The 17,735-nt window shown below is 37.4% G+C and overlaps 1 protein-coding gene across 6 annotated transcripts in view; it reads right to left on the bottom strand.

The window, feature by feature from the left end:
• KIF6 (kinesin family member 6) overlaps positions 1-17,735 on the bottom strand; it is a 154,855-nt gene that overhangs the window by 45,069 nt on the left and 92,051 nt on the right. For all 6 annotated transcript variants that reach the window (XM_038132387.1, XM_038132383.1, XM_038132385.1 and 3 more), the window contains 2 exons: positions 15,180-15,282; positions 8,244-8,299 (listed from right to left, as the gene is read on the bottom strand). In XM_038132387.1, the coding sequence (XP_037988315.1) occupies positions 8,244-8,299; positions 15,180-15,282 (159 nt within the window). The remainder of the gene's footprint in view (positions 1-8,243; positions 8,300-15,179; positions 15,283-17,735) is intronic.

Genomic DNA, 17,735 nt, shown 5'->3' on the forward strand with positions numbered 1-17,735 from the left:
AATATGTTAAAACTGAAGGATTTGTAACCAAACAGAAAAATAAGATGTAGCATCCTACAAAGCAAAGTAAATTACATTTCTAACAAAGAAGAAACTGCAGATGGTGACCAAGTAGCTAAGAAAATAATATCTTTAGAAACTCAGATGTTTTTCTGTGTTTTCAATTCCTTGCTTCCAAAAATCAAAATGTAACATTAAAAAAAATAGATCTCAAAACTGCCGTCATAATGGCATGAAACTTAGGTATTTATCCAAAACAAACACACATAAGAACTTTGTTTTTTTCAGCTTAAGTTGCCAAACAATTGGGCCAAGAAATTAAGGAGAAAGATTCTGAAGACTGTGTCAGCCATGCTGAATGGCTTCAGCTTTAACAGCTACTGCTATTTTTGGTAGACACATAAACATGCCTCGTTTATTACAAAACTGCTTTGAAACTGACCTGCAGATCAGAAACAGACTGGGGCTTCTAGGCACTGGGCCACATTGAATAACATCCCAGCTGGGAAATTACATCTGGGGGACTGCTTGTCCCCATGGCCTGTTTTCTCTTCTGTTTTTCTTACAGATGGCTGCAGGTTTTGCAGACCTAATGTGCTTTGTTATGTTAGGCATAAGCCACATCACTGAGGAATAAGCAAGAGAGTTACATACCTGAGAAGTATAGTTACACACCTGAGATGAAGTTTGGAAGAAATAATGTTTGTGTACTATTTTCTGATACAACTTGTGTTCTGATACCAAGACTGTCTCTGTTAAGTGACAGAGGACATCTGTAATGGACAGGCAGTGTTCCTGGAGAAATCAGCGGAAACTATGTGTATTGAAGCTTTAATTTTCCATATATCCCAGAGCAGGACAGAAGTGGTGAAGCAGCAGGCAGGCAGGCTTTTTTGCTCAGAGAGCTTCCAGTCTACGTTGATGTGATTCTGTCAAATCTCCTACTTCTCATAATAAACTACTGTTTCAGCTTCTTCTAGATCACTGATCTGGCTGTTCATCTGGAATTCCTCAGGTACTGAGCAATCCAGCTTGGGATGCTGGACACATAAATCATGGTACATGCAGCCTGACACTGAACTGGCTTTGAAGAAGGCACACACAGTACACCTGATAGAGAATGTGCTGAATGAGCTGCACAGCATGTGCTGCACCAAGTGCCCATTTGCACTGGGTGGAATAGGGCTCAGAGCAACCTGTTCAAGTGGAAGGTGACTCTGCCCATGGCAGAAGGGTTGGAACTGATGACCCCTAAGGTGTCTTCTAATTCAAACCATTCAATGATTCTATGAATCTATAGCTAATGCTTGTTGCCCTTGATCAACTAAAAAAACCAATAAACATAAATATGGAAATCTTTTCAGAATCTTCTTTTCAATCCATACACAAGTAGAACTCAAACTGACCTCAGCTAGAATTTTTCCTTAGTGAGGATTTCAAGATTTCAAGTTCCATGGATTTTAAAGGTCTCTGCTGAGAATACAAGCCACCTGAAGAATGAAATGCTGTGGAATGACATTATTGACTTATCTGCTCATTAAATCTGCATACAGAATATATTTAGTTATGAGTTGTTTGCATCTCATTTGGATCATATTTTTTTGTGGAATGTAACCTTTCTTCTTGAAGTTTCTCAATCCCTTTTTAAACAAAATCTTGCCATTTTTCTTCTACACTAGTCATTTCCAGTAAAATTTGCTGAGCACATATAAGTTTTCGTAACTACTTGATAGTTTTTGGAATTACACTAGAACAGTGAATTAAATCAGCAACTAGGAAGTCACAGTGTTTATTTCCATAAAAGAATAAGTATCTCAGAATATTACACTAAAGAATGGAATGCATTTCAAAGCACAGTAATTTCTCTCTTATTGTAGCCTCACTTCATTCACAGCTGAAACAATGTCCGGTAAGTTAATGTCTTTAATTCAGAACATTTATATAACTGTAAAGAAATAGATAATATTACCAATACTATAAAGCTTGAAGAAAACAGTGCATAGATTTTGATGGGTTTTCTCTTCACCTAGCAAATCATCACAGCTTTTTCATTTCATCTAGGTTCTATGTAAAGCACAGAACTTTTCTAACAGAAAGATCCCATCCTTCCAAAGTACAGATACTTTAGCAAACGTTTTAAAAATGCTATTTGCTCGTGCATGACTTCCCTTAATTCTTTCAGCTCATATAATCATGGCTTAAAATATGTGCAGCATTCCTAGTATCAGCCTTGGTATTCTGGTTCTCAACTAGCTGATCCCTCTTTTTCCAAGTAACTTATTGCCCACATGTGAAGCTACAACAATGTAGATGTACACCACAGAGTGCTCTCAGACCACCTCTGCCTAAAAAACCTTAACTTCATCTGTCTTATTTATTTTTCTCTCTGTGCAAAAATGCTGCTATCAGTGCTCTTCATAAAGTTGTGTAAGTGTAAAGAAAACCCTTGCATGGCGTAAATAAAACCCTTGCATGAAATATTTTTACTTTCGAGTTTAATGTAGGTCTGCTTGGTTCATCCAGGTGGGGAGGAAGAGTGACAGTAACGAGACTGATTTTTATGTATACATACATCGAATCTTGCACAAAGAAAAAAAGCGGAATAAAAATTCTGGGTTTAAAATTCTGGAGTAGGTTTAATATCTACTGGGCATTCACAGAAATAACAAGTGTGACATCCAAGTTAGTGAATCAGAATGAATATTATCTCTGTGCATTGATATGTTTTGTCCTTGCTCTCCCTCCTCACTATTTCAGCAGAGCATGCCATTAACTGTGATACATATGAACAGTATTTGAATAATTTGCAAGCAAATTAAATGAGGACTCTTCAATAACCTTGCTTTGCAGTACTAGAACCTGCTGTCACTAAAGATTATAATTTGCTTTGGTATTCTATGATCTTGTGCACAAAAATCAAAACCTGAAATGAGGCAGAGCAGTGCAATAGCTCAGCATTCCTGTGGGTATAGATGCACCATCAACATCATGTGTACATAATCCACCCACCTACCCTTTTTCATTCCGAGAGTGCCTGTTTCCTCACACAGTTATTACTCCCACATGAGTTTGCTCTTCCTCTTCCAGCTTCAATCATAATGTTAGCTGATTTCTGGACAGACTAAAAACAACAGCTGCTTCCCTCTGGGCATTAAATACCATTTAGTATGTTTTTTTTCCCTTTAGGAAAAAACTAAATCTAATAGTGGTAAAAATAACCCAAAACAGTCAGACATTTATAGGAGGGAAATGGAAATCTTTACCACTCTTAAAGGCTTCTAACACACAGCACATTCTTGCACATAGGAAACTTTCTTTGGTGGTGAAATTCTGAATGAATGTATCAGTTTAATTTCACTGAAAATAGAAGTTGTAGTTCCCCAACTCACCCTTTCATTATTGTAGTAGCAGTTGGGTCTTTTTTGTTATTTAATGCTTTCTACTTTGTTCAGATGTAGAGTAGTCCTTACTGTCAGAGTACTTTGACACAGAATATTTGCAGTAATAGTGTAAAACCACCTTGTTGATAGCAGCATCCTAGAAAAAAACCCCTCCTGCTAGCCCTGATAAGGGGAGAAGTTTTTTTTCAGAGGTTTTGTCTTTGCTTCTCACCATGCAGCTCTAGTTTAACTGACAATAAATTAAACTAAATTTCTCTGACTTCAATCTGTTTCACTTGGTAGTTGTTAAGCCATGTCCTAATCTTTATCTCAACCCAAAACCTTTTTCTTCCTACTTCTCCCCCCTATTCTTTTGAGGAAGGGATGTGAAAGAGCTGCTGGATAGTCAGCTGAGGTTGACTCACCACACTGTGCTAGGCACAAAAACTCAAATTTTTGCAATGAGAAATTTTCTTCACTATTCTGAAATAAAATCTTTGGCTTCAGCATCAAATTTCCTTCACTGTCTTCTTCAGCAACACCAAAAGGATCTAGAGTTCTTGTTAGAGACCCTAACTCTCTGAAAATGATACAATACAAAAACACAGGCAGTCACACAGCACTTTTTTTTCCCCAAGAAAAGAAACTTTTTTTTTAGCTAGCAAAATATATATTTTGAAAGTTCTTAATGTTGGACTAGAAAGGGAAAAATGTACTTTGTGTCAGTGCTGGCCCACTTTCCACTTCTCCTACGCTGGTTACAGAGTTCTCATTATTTCCTGACCTCTCAGTTATTTTTTTCCAGTTTCACTCATGTTGGTTTTTTGTATTTGTCTTTTAAAGCCCAGTCACTGAGTACATTCTCCAGCCATATGTAAACAATTCTGAATAGTTCACTCAAACAAATCCAGACATGTCTACATGCTCAAAATCTATACAGTTTCTCTGCTTTTTTATGGTATATTTATGCAATAACTTGCAAAAAGAATTGCCCCTCAATGCTTGCATCAAAGCCCTCAGCTCCTTTATTTGTGCCTAATACAGCAAACAGTATCAGTAAAATGACCCTGAGTTAGAAACACTTCCCTCTTTTTCTTTTTTTTACAAGTATCAAAAAAAGACAATTTTCATCCTCAATAAAATTCATCCTCTTACTTCTAGAAAGCCATTGTGAAAAGTAAGCATAATGAAAAATCTAAGACATATTATTTTTCATAAAAAAGTAAAAAAAAATCCCTGTACTGCTATTATACATAAAAGGAGACTTAATCCAGGACTAAGTGGTATGCTAGCAAAGAGGCATGCTGATCATAATGTCTCATTTCTGATATTATAGTTATTCCACACTTGAAATCCACCGTACATCTAGACATGGTTTTCCTTAATCTTTTTGCGCAAGCGGTAAAGCCTACCAAGAAAATCCTACCACAAATTTCTTTTTACAGTCCTAATTTCCTGATGTTTTTGAAATGCTAGTGTAATTGAGAAGGAGTTGGAGTATTGTGTGTATTTTTCACTGCAAAACACTCATATTTCCAAAGTCAGAATGAAAGGGTAATTATTGCATAAAAGTTACAGCCAGATGCTGCTGTCACTATCTCAATATATAATCGGACTGCATGAAATGGATTATTATGGCCTCTGTGGTTTTTAGCTTTATACTATTAAGAGTAACTTAGAAATAATGAAAACTGATATTGATGGGATCTGTTCTTGATTGTGCACAACAAGGCAGCCAGGAATGCTTAAGAAAACCAAAACAACAATAAAAGTAAATTAAGGATCTAGTTGTAGGCCGCAGATGACTCTTATTTCTCATACCACATTTTAAGTAAAAATTTGGCAGTTTAGTAGACTTAGCATCTTTAATGATCCTTTGAGTATGACTTCTATGATGAAACAGACTTAATTGAAAAAAATGTTTTAGGCTGTTAAAATGTATAAAGTAGTGTAATTGCATTGACTAAGCTGAACTGGATACAAAATCTGAAATATTCTTAGGAGGTGCTTACAGGTAGATACATTACCAAATATGTTCTAAACAAAGCTGGACATGAAAAGCTGGATGAAAGGACAGATGAATAAAATCTAATATTTATATTAGCCAGAGTGCTAATTTTCACATGCTGCATAGTGTTACATGGAAATAATTGAAGAAAGGAATTTACAGTATGATCACTTTTAAGCCTCAGACATCAGTGTATAAAAATCATTGAGAAAGCAGTTACATCTGCATAATCTACATCGATCAGGATATAGATAACTATAAATGGATACAACATAGAATTTCTTGCTTATACAATAGAACTAGAGTAAAAACTCAATGAAAATACTATTTTCCCATTTTGCTACCAAAATAAAAAGGGAGTAAGGTAATTAATTTTCAGTTTGAAAATGCTTCACTTGTAGCTACACTTATATACCAAAACAAGACCAAAATGTGCTTTGTGCAATTTTTTTTAGAACTTTGGAGACATTTCTAGCTTGATTCTTAAAGGACGTTTTCAGCATTCATGTGGTCTACAACCTATTACAATTTCTGACAGGAGGCATGTAAGCATTGTCAAGCTCAGTGCAGCACTACAGATTTGTTACATGGCTGCTTGCTTTGTTCAAGGCATCAGTTTGGTTTTTTAATTTACAAATACTGTTGTTGTATCACTCATGTTTCCCAGATATACTTCACTGTTTCAATGTTAACACTGAAGAACTTAACCAAAAAAGCCAAACCAAAAGCAAAGTTTTAAACAGATGTTTTTAATTGCAGCTAAATCCATACTCTACTGCACTACAGCTAGCAGAAGTTTTGCCTAACTTACTGAGGAAAAACACACGTAAACGCAGTCCAAACCAAGGGTTTCTTCCAGATTTTGCAGCAATCCATGGATACAGAGTCTTGAGACATGATATCTACATTGCATTGCACATTGAAACCTTATTTCTGAGAGATTCAAGTCTCAAGGGACTTAGAGATCACACAAGTCTTGTCCTAGCATGACATTGCAAGTGGTACCTTCAGGACTGGCCTGTGTCCCATTGCATCTTTTACTGTCTCCCATGTCCTCCAAACATTTGTTCTCCCTCAGGTAAAAGATGCATTTAGGGTGCCAGCTAGGCTCCTTTCTTCAAGCAGCACAGTTGCAACCCTAGATACTGAGAAAGATGTGCTTGTGTGTAGCTGCTTATTGCTGGTGTTCACTGTTCCTGCTCTAAAATTAATTTCAACTTCCATAAGAGAAAGACTGGCAGTCAGGCCTGACTTTTGGCTACACCTTATTTAGGCTAAGGAATTTCTTGGGTATAACATAGATGAGCAAATCTAAGAGACAGAAGGAATGCAGGACAACATAGACTTCAAGATGGTAGCAGAGGGAAAAAGTCCTCCATAGTATGTTTCACTTGTTTTTCCAAATTTGTCACAGTAAAAAGCCTACTTGGCAGGAGTTAAGTGCGTTTTTATGGACACTGCAGAAACCCATAGTTGCGAGGTAGATACTGAAACTCTTCTTGCATGGGTCAATCTATGAATACCTATGCACAGATATTGACATTTATGTTTTGGCCAGCCTGACAGAGGGAAATTAACCTACTGAAAGAAGACAGGTGAATTCCAGTGTCATGTCTTACACAAATAACCAAGTGGTCAACTCCTGCAGGAAGGCTCAGCACCTGATGTGTCTGCTTCTGGATCCATTCCAAACATCAGTTGTGCTGTGGTTTGAAAACACTTTGCCAACATGGCTGAGGCTTTCCGCATATCTGATATAATATAAATATACTGCATAATATCTCTGAGGGACTTGCGGTGAACCCAAAGGTGACTGGGAGGAGAATCTGGCAATAATTATCATTCATGACCACAGAGAATATAATCATGGCCATGGTCTAAGTACAGAGCACTTGGCAGCTGTGTTGTAAGATATTTGTCCTCTCCCAGAAGTCATCTGCTATTCTAAGACATGAAGTGATGACAAGGACTTCATTGTCCATATCTATTTTGGTGCCATCCAAAGAAGGAGGAGATAGAAAATAAGAGCAAGATCTACACCACTTGCTCTGGATGCCAGATTACCTTTCAATCTGGTCCCTCACAGTCTGCATCGGAAAGGTTAATGAGACATGGCTCACCTGAATGTGTGCAAAATGGAGGACATGGACCTGATCTCCAAGAACTTCAGGGACTGAAAAAACGTGTTTAACATGTGACAAATCCGGGACAGCCTCCAGGATTGGAGTCAACTGGAGTGATTTGGAATCAAGAGAACTCCAAAATCATCTAGGAACATATCAAAGGCTGCTAAGAGGATCAAATAAGACCTGCCTTGGGGTTGAATATATCTATGGATGATTTTTGACATTGAACAATCTGAAATTGGATACCAATCATATACTGTTGGGGCCTTAGAAGAAAAAAAGATCAAACTCCCCACCAAACTGAGGCACTCCTCAAAATAGCTCTAATTAATCTGTACAAAGTGCAGAGGGGTAATCTTTTATCAGAAGTCATATAAATTTATGGGTAAATACAATCCTTAATCCATGGATATGAATTTTTCAAATTATGGTTTTGGATCCTTTTACTCCAAAATAAAATTAAAAATCCCATTCCTTAACTTCTCGTTTTTTGATAAATTTCAGACATCCTGTCAAATAAAGAAGGGAACTGGTTTTTACATTACAGTATTTGAAATAACCAAAACTTGTACATAAAATTATTACTGCTATCATCAGCTTACAGTTTACCTTATTGGAAGTCTTGGCACTGTATTGACTTTTTTCTTTTAGAAACTAGAATTTCCTCCCATATATTCGAATTCTGTGATTTCATCAGCTAAAGGTAAAATGAAGTTAAAATGTACTCACTTATTTTATTTCTCACTTCATTTAATTTCTCTCCAAGGCATTTAGCTTCATCAAACCTGTCAATGCAAGCATAATGATACAGAATTATTCTAAAGAACAAATAGTTCTAGAAGCTTATCACAATAAAATACAGAATTACTCAGTACCAGTTTTTCATTTGTTAGTAGAGCTAACTGGAAACAATTTTCCATTAGGAGAGATTATCTGGTCTAAGAGAAACTATCTAGAAGAGTCTTGATTTAGACAAAGAAACTGAAGAAATCCACAAATTGTACTTCTGTCTAACTCAAAAAATATCAAAACAGAGTAAAAAAATATGGCTTCTCCCTACAAAGGTGGGATGTGAAAAATTTCCCCTTCTCAATTAGTTCATTTCTTCATAACACTGGAACAAGTAAGAATTTCAAGTTCCTACTTAGGTATCTGCTCACAAACATATGCTTTCAAGGCTGAATTCCACAAGGCTAAATGGCTGAAGCTGGCGGGTTCCTGGACACTTACTCCTTCTTACATGAAAAAAGGTGGAAGCCATTGAAGCTTCTGTTAGACTTTAGAAAAGCTTTTTTTACTGGGGTTGACTTAGAGTCCCCAAGCAGGCATTAAAGATTGCATAAATGTCAAAGGAAAGAAGCTCTGAAGTACCTCTCTCCTTCTTTCCCTCAGGTCCTATAGTAAGTTCATCAATTACTTATTCCTTATTAATTTCTGAGACAAATCTCATGTTGGCTGTTGACTCTGATTCATGTCCACAGAGAGATTTATCTGGAAAAGTTGAAGCCAGATTCATCCAGCCTTTATTCACAGGTTACTGCCAACAGTTGAATAGGTTGTGCATCTGTTGTTCAAACACCATAGTTTATAAACCAGCACAATAACATAAACTGAAATTTGGCATGAATTTATGACATTTCAACAGATTCCATCTGTGACTATGAATCCTTGTCAAACAAAATAAGTCAGGTAAATACACAAGACTTGACTCTAATATTGAATGAGACAAAGCCATTTTCAAAACTTCTTTAATAAAAAAAGGGTGACATTACCTAGCATTAAGGTGATATGCATAGTGATGACTGAACAATTAGATTGTTAGCTGAAAAAACTTCATGTATATCTTACATGGAAACCAGTCAACAGAAAAGGCTGAAATTGCCAAATTATGGCTTCTATTACCTACAAGATAAATACTCACAATGAAACCTCAGAGTGAATTTAGCCACTAATTTTAGTGGAAAAAGCGTTTTTGGCAAAGATTTCACTCTTTGAATGCAAATGCCAGTAATTAAAATATAAACATCTTGGAAAACAAATCTCTAACTCATCATGTAAACTAGGACAAACTCAGAGACTGTCAAATGAGAGAGACATTCAGTGAATTAAATGAGTATTCACTTGTTTTTAATTATTAGAAATGAAAACAACAAGTGACCCAAGTGAAACTCATCCTTTCCATGAAACTTGCCCATAGGTACTGAAAAAACAAGCTAACTCTTAACCAGCTAAAAACCAGAAAGCTAGGAAAGAAGAAAATGGAAAAAAACAATGGAGAACAACATAAAGGAAACTAGATTTACATCACATCTGTAAGCTCAGTAGAATTTTATTACTGGAAATATTGTCTAAGATGGGATTTAGAAGCTTTGTGCAGCACGTGTTACACTGGACTGGCACAACTGTAAAGATTGCTTTGTAGCATATTTCACCAGAAAATAGGATGCATTTTTCTCCTCTTCAGAGAAACAGTCCTAAGAGAACATGATTGCATTAAGAAATAGGATATTATTAACTTCTCTGGAAGTCAGGTATAGAAAGTTCAAATTGCAGAAATCTGATTCTGTCTGGGTATCAACACAGGGTGGTTTATTTTAAGCAAGGAAGCAGTTATTAATGCATGGAAGAAAAATGAAAAAGAATTGCTGTTAAGTTGTAGAAGATTACGTTTTCTATCTTACAAAGGCACTTCCCATAGGCGACTTGAAGGCAAATTTTGTTTCACTAGAATTATCTTTGACTTTATATCAGTTTTCCCACTTTTTAAGTTTAGAGATATTACTGAGTTACAGTATAAGCTACTGCACCTGTGAAGAGCTTTAAAGTAGTAGGTGAAAAGCTTTATTCAAAACCAGATTTTTTCTTTTTTTTATATATATATATATATATATATTTATATAAATACATTTAACAAAACAAATGCTTTTCAGTATTTAATTAGTTGACTGCCTTTGATCATTTTTACACCAGTAGTTACAGAAAAAGTACATCTATATTTTATAAGTATGGCTATGTATAGTCACATCCATATGAATAATTTCACAGCCCAGGCAACAGTTGTGACCTTCACAGTGAAACTTCCAAGGCTCACTGACAGTTCACCATTCAATTACTATAAGAATGATATAATGCACACTTGATGTCTTATTGAGATGTGCCAGGGACTCCTGAGGCAGTAGGAGCCAACAGGGGAACACGAAGGAAGTATTTCAAAGGAATTAAGGTGTGATCTTGTAAGAAGATGGAGTGGCCAATAGCTGAGGTGCCTTTATACCAATGCATGCTGCATGGACAACAGACAGAAGAAGCTGGAAGTCATCGCACTGGTAGAAAACTGTGATCTGGTTGCCATTACTGAAACTTGGTAGGGCAAATCCCACTGCCTACCAGTGGCTACAGATCATCTGAAGAGACAAGTGAAGAGGTGCTCTCTAAACCAAGAGGCAGTCTGAGTGTGAAGAGCTGTCTCTGAACAATAGCTATCTGAGCAGGCTGATAGCTGATGGGTAGGAATCAGAGACTGAGGCAACAAAGGGAACTGAGTGGCATCTACTACAGGCATCTACTACATCTGATCCCCTGATCAAGGAGAGCCTATTTATGAGGCCTTCATGCTTCAGCTGACAGAGGCATTGATGTGCTTACTGACTTGTCCCCCTGGAAGACTTCAAACTTCAAAAAGACTTCAAAGTCAGCATTTACTGAAAAAGTAGCATGGCAAGCAGTAGGCAATCAAAGAGACTCCTGGACTGCATGGAGGATAACTTCTTAAGCAAGGTAATAGACAGCCTTACCAGAGGGACACAATACTGGATCTGTTGGTCACCAAAGTAATGAGCTAATTGGAGACATCAAGACTGAAGGCAGCCCGGGCTGCTGTGGTTATGCATTGGTGGAGTTCACAGTCCAGAGGGATATGGGTCAGGGGAAGAGTAAAGTTAGGCTCCCTAACTTTTTTAGGAAAGCAAACTTCCAGCTCTTCAAGGAGTTAGTCAATAAGATCACCCGGAAAACTGCCTTCAGGGACAAAGGTATAGAACAAAGCTAGTAGGTCTTTTAGAATGTTTTCCATGAAGTGCAAAAATTCAAAACCTCCAGGAGCAAGAAATCAAGTAAGAAAGGCAAGAGACCAGCATGACTGAGTTGAGATCTGCAAATCAATCTCAAGTGCAAGCAGGAAATGCACAGGCAGTAGAAGCACAGATGGATAACCTAGGAAGAGTATAGTGATGCTGCCTGTGTAGGGATTGAACCAGAATGGTTTGGGAATGGCATTTTCTGATTTAGGAGTCCCACTAAAAAAACCACACTTCCACTGGATCCCTGCCCAATTGGAGGCACGAAAAGGAAAGGTTATCATTTGAGATAAGAAAAATTTACTGGATACAGCAATGAAATGAGGAAATGAATAATAAAAGCAACAATATTCATAACAAAAGTTTGTAAAAGAGAAAGTTTGCAGCTTGATCCAACCACAGCCATGCCACCCAAAGTGCTCCTTCAGTTGGGACCAGTGTTACCCCACCACTCTGCCACACTTCCCCCAAGGGAAAAGGAATGCTCTTATCTGAAATGAGAGAGGGTTAGGGTTAGGTTATTCTTTTCTTCTGCCCCTGGCCATGACATAGCATGGTATTGAATAACAATAGGGTCTTGGTTACACCCACATGGCTCCAGGCCCTGCCCCCGAATGGCTACTACAAAAAATTAACCCTGTCCTTAGCCAAAACAAGTTACACTCTCATCATCTGAGCTACGACCAAAGCCCCTTTGCAGTGAGTGAGCCAACAAGTGAACTGCTTGACTCCCTGCACTTACCACACAGTTAGACAACACTTCCTTACTGGCTCAACCCCAAGCTTCCCATAGCAGAGACTCAGATGTCTGGGTCCTTAAAATAATTTAATCATGATGCAACAGCAGGATAACAGCTTAAACTGGTGCCTCTGAGGAGGGACCCTGAACAAAGGAAACCCTGGATTTTTATACCCTCACAGTCTAAAAACATGAAAGTCTCTGCCCTTCATCCTGAGGCACGGGTTCCTGCTGTGTCTCTAAGTGTCTGTCCACCTGGCTGGAACCACCAGGTCCCTATGTCCTTTGTAATGTGAAGGGTCAGTGCCATTTCAAGGCCTCTTGCCTCAGGTTCCTGCCAAGGAGTGCAGCTGCACACCAAGCTACCAGCATTCAATGTATTCAACACCACTGTACCACTGTATCCAGCACAGGAAAGACATAGACCTGTTGAAGTGGGTCCAGAGCAAGGCCCAAAAATCATCAGAGGGCTGGAACACCTCTCTTAGGAAGACAGACAGAGAGCTAGAGTTGTTCAGCTGGAGAAGATAAGGCTCCAGGATGACCTTACTTCAGCATTTCAATATTTAAAGGGAGATGATAAGAAAGATGGGGACAAATGTTTTAGCAGGGGCTGTTGTGATAGGACAAGGTGTAGTGCTTTAGGGTAGATTTAGACTAGGTCTAAGACAGAAATCTTTTACAATGCGAGTGCTAAAACACTGGAACAGATTGTCCAGAGAAGTGGTGGATGCCCCACCCCTGGAAACATTCAAAGTCAATCTTGACTTTGCTCTGAGAAACCTGATTTAGTTGAAGATATCCCTGCTTATTGCAGCAGGGTTTGACTAGCTGACTGTTAAAGATTCCTTCCAACTCAGCCTACTCTCTGACTCTACGATAATTAGCAAACCAAGAAAATCTACCCAAAATACCAAAAGGAAAAAAGTAAGATGGCTAAAAATAAGTAATCTGTGAACCAAACACTGTTTGTGGTATGACAGAAGTGGTTATGCAACTATAAACAAAATTATTAACAAGAGAAGCCTACATATAAAGGGAAGCTATGGTAACCTTTAAACATGTGGTGTCCACACTCCTCTTCCTGTGCAATTTGAACACTGGCTGGGTAACAGAGCTTTTGTGTAACTAGTAGTTGAGAGGGTGCATTCCAAATTACAGACTGGATTTGATACAAATCCATTCTAATGAACTCGGTAAACTTGGAGCTAAGCATCTTTGCTAAAAATGACTGCAAATAGCAGGGGAAACTGCCTGTTTCAAAGTATCAAAATTCACATTAGCACTGATTTCAGCAATCAGCTGATGCCTATTAGAGAGGGGTTACACAAGGCATTAGTATGAATATTTGTCCTTTAAGGAAAGCAAATCTATCATAGAACTTAGTAGATTCTGCTCATCTCTATTATATATTCTGAAACCAGAAGGAAATACTCGTTTGCTTCATAGTAATAACATACAGAAGAAGTACAGAAGAATTGTGATTGACTAGAGGAAGGACACAGCATGGCTCAGAACCATATTGCTTTCATTATCATGCTGTAACTATGAAGTGTTCAATGGAACAGCAACACCAGAAATGACTGCAGTGTAATCATTTATGCAGTGACGAGGCAGTGCTGTGGCACGATCTGATAACTTGATCAGAAGAAAGGCATTGCTAGATATCCAGTTTACATGGATAAATGCTTACATACATCTAATACCTTAGCAATTTGCTTTCCTGTGGCTGAGGTATAGATCCAGGTAAAAAATTAATCAGTTCAGAAAAGTGATAAATAGCAAGAACTTGAGTAAGTCACAAAGATGTGGAGATAATTTCTTGCCTCCATTTTACTGAAATAAATGAGTATAATACTTGGTGTGCCTGAAAAAAATGTCTTCTGTGCCTGTGAGGTAGAAAATTGTGTTAAAGAAAACAGAAGAAAGCAGAAGAAACCTGGAGAAAGAGAAAACCTCAGGACAAAAATACTCTACAAAAACCAAACCAAACCACAACATCTCACAATCAAACAAACACCTCCCTGAACCAAACAGAAGAAAACAAAATACCCCCAAGCAACTCTTAGGGGAAATATTAGTTACAAATACAGATTGAGAGATTCACTTTTAGCATCTGCAATCTCAAAGCCGTGCACTTCTTTTGCAGTACTAGGAGGGTTAACACTTGAAAAGTTGACAGTGAAGCAATACTGTTATCCAACCAACATAGACAAGTGTTGGTGGTTTAATTTGTGAGGTTTAAAATCCGTATGAAAATCCATGTTTTCGATATTTTGCCATTATCACTATCTTCACCAGACGTATGAAGTGTTTTGCCAACATTAAAAACAAATGTGATGTGGAGGACGAAAATATTATTTCTGTTTGTGAATGCAAAACTGGCAGAAAGAAGCTAAAATCACTTGGCAAACAGGTTAAGAACACCAGACATGCATATGTTAAGCATCTCCTAGCTTACTATCCAATTCAATGCTGAAGTCAGTAAAGCATTTTTGACAATGGAAATTACAGTAATTGATTCAGTCCCATGGATTTTACTTCCCCTAGATAATTCTTGATCATGAAAGTCATTGCCACATTGCTTCAACATGGTTGTGAAGATGAATAAAACCAGTGGAAATATGCACCAAGATTCCTCATGCTATTTTCATTTCTATCCAGACTTCTCTTCTATCACCACTCAGTGCCGTCTGAATATGAAATGTCTTAAGTAACAAAAGGTGAAGGGCCTCTAACGAGTCCTCAACAGAAGCATGGGATGTCTGGTGTAAAATGATGTGTTCCTGCCCAGACTGCTAATGAACTCTCAGATGTCTTTCCCCAGCTGTATTTTCCAGTAACACCCACCTCTGCTTCAGAAGCTGTTTGTTGTCCTCAATGGTTATACTGTCAGCATGGTCCCGCTTGAAAACTTCAAAAGCTTCCTGACATCCAAGCGACATCTTTCCTCCTGCCCCAAGGTAAAAAAGAGAACTTCTTCAGAGTTATCAAAAGATAGAGATTTTGAACTTATTTAAATCCTTTTTAGATAAATGCAGCAAGTCAGCCCAGGGGTCTTAAAGCAAAGAGAAGACTTGAGTTTGGTTTTCCACTGACTGGAAAGCATTTTTGACAAAAGATTTCTATTACCTGAAAAATACTTGTATTTCACATCACTTCTCTAAAGTCTCAATGCTTGAGGTATGCAATTCCTCAAGATAATTTTAAATGTTCATAAGTAAAGCTTAACTTCAAAAATTTAAAATATGTGAAATATTTTTAAGTGTGAGCCAGGGGTATTTTCACAACAGCACAATGCAGTTTGCTTCTGTATTTCTTCCATCTGTTTCACATTGGGCCCTAAGTATACCTCGAATATTTTCAATATTCTTGGAAGAAAAAAAAAAAATCAAGCTTCTTTAATAATGCATTAGCAAATACTTTTCCATACCCTTTCAGGTAAAGCAAGAATTCTACATGCACAAATGGTTGGTGCCTTTTTACATTTACAACACGTTGCTTGTTTCCTTTTGTGTGCCAGAATGTCAAGACTTATTTGGCCTTCAAATATTTTAAAATCACTAGAGAAAAATACAACAGTTTGTATTATTTTCAGTTCTTACTGCTGGATGATCTATATATCCATGTAAGATACATTGTATCTGTATATTATTAACAAAAACAATCAAAGGCTTAAGGAGAATGAGAGCTTATGCCAGCATCTATGTTATCACCAGTACATATACATCAATAAATAAGCAAGAAGAAAGATGAGACTTGCACTTAAATAAATTACAGGAATGAAGATAGTTCAGGAGCAGAAAGAGGGAGGACTCAACACTCAAACTTTGTGAAGAATGCAAAATAGCTCCACCTTAAATTCAACCTCCAGGTTGCAACCTAAACCTCAAAAATAATATTCCTAAAATTGGAATTTGATTCTCTTTTGATTTTCCCCCTCTTGAGTCTTTCTTTTGTCCAACCCACAAGTCTGCCTTCCTCCCTCAGAGCTACCCAAGACCCCCAAATCCATTTTGAAAAAGAGCTGTAAAACTCCCTAGGATTTCTGCTGTGCAAGAGTTTTCTCTATGTTTAATGCCAATGGACCAGCATTACCAGTAACATATGCACATATACCAGTTCTTTTCCAGGCCACCTGCTTTGTAATTTTGGTGTAAGGTTTTTCTCCTTCTCCAAATTCTGCAGTTTCTTCTGCTTTCTTTAACACATTTTTCTCATTTCATTGGCATGAAATATCTTGTTTTCAGGGTCAGCATTACCAAGTCTTATACTCATTTACATCAGTGAAGCAAGAAGTAGGCAAAACACGCCTAAACAGGCTGGGATGTGCAATACTGGGATGTTACCCCTTACTGGTCCATAAGCTGCATTTTAAAGTAATTCTAAATATATTCTGGTGCACCTCATCATACATACATGTATCAGGATAAGTTCCCATTGACTGCAGCAAGATTTCTGTGATATAAGATACTGTTTACAGAGAAGGCTGGTAACAAAAACTAGGACTCAGGGTTCAATGATCAGTAAAAGTGTAAAAATATTTCTTTAAAATACAGAGAAAATTTTACCCCTTTTCAGTGGAAAGAATCGGGACATCTGTTACTAATTCAAAAATTTTGAGTTGAAAATAGAACCACTGGGAATGTCTGAATGGCAGAGCATGCAGAAATGCTCCACCCTTTCTGTATATGAAAATCAAAGAAAGATACAGTGCACTATTTACTGTTCTGTGATCCAAAAGAGCAAGAGAATTCAGGAAAATATATTTTTTCTGTGGGATGGCCTGAGAGTGTAAAGTTCATGTTTCATGCTGGCCTTGTAGAAAAACAGGCAGCTTTGTGAGCAGAACTTTATAGTACATTTATCCCATCTCCAGCACTAATTTTAACATGCAGCCTGAATTGACCCCCTAGAATTGCTTTTGTTGCAGAAAAAGCTTGTATTAAGTGCAGAAAGCCTGGAAAAAATTCATGATCCAGCCTAAGATAAACAATGACATGTGCTTACTCATACATAACACTGCAATGTAAAGTATTTAACTCTTCTGGCCATGTGCTGCCTTTGAGAGTACAAATCAAAACAGTAAAGTAAGTTTGGAAAACAAAACTATTACAGTGATTATTGCTATTGCCTGGCAGAAATGCATCAACCAAAATTAAAGGTAACCTGATAATAATTTTCCAGCACTAGCTTGAAAAGGCATCAAATTTGTACAGCCAAACAAAGCACACAAAAATAGATCCCCAGAATACTTTGGAAGGGGAAATTTTCTGGTTTATGCTGTTCATTTTAAGAAAATACAGAAACATATGAAGTAGTAAACAAACCCATTCTGAAAATAGTATAAAAGGAATGAAACTTAGGAAGGACCATTGAAATTGTATTTCAGTATAATGTGAGCAT

The sequence above is a fragment of the Motacilla alba genome, chromosome 3 (genome assembly GCF_015832195.1).
Source record: "Motacilla alba alba isolate MOTALB_02 chromosome 3, Motacilla_alba_V1.0_pri, whole genome shotgun sequence".
NCBI lineage: Eukaryota > Metazoa > Chordata > Aves > Passeriformes > Motacillidae > Motacilla > Motacilla alba.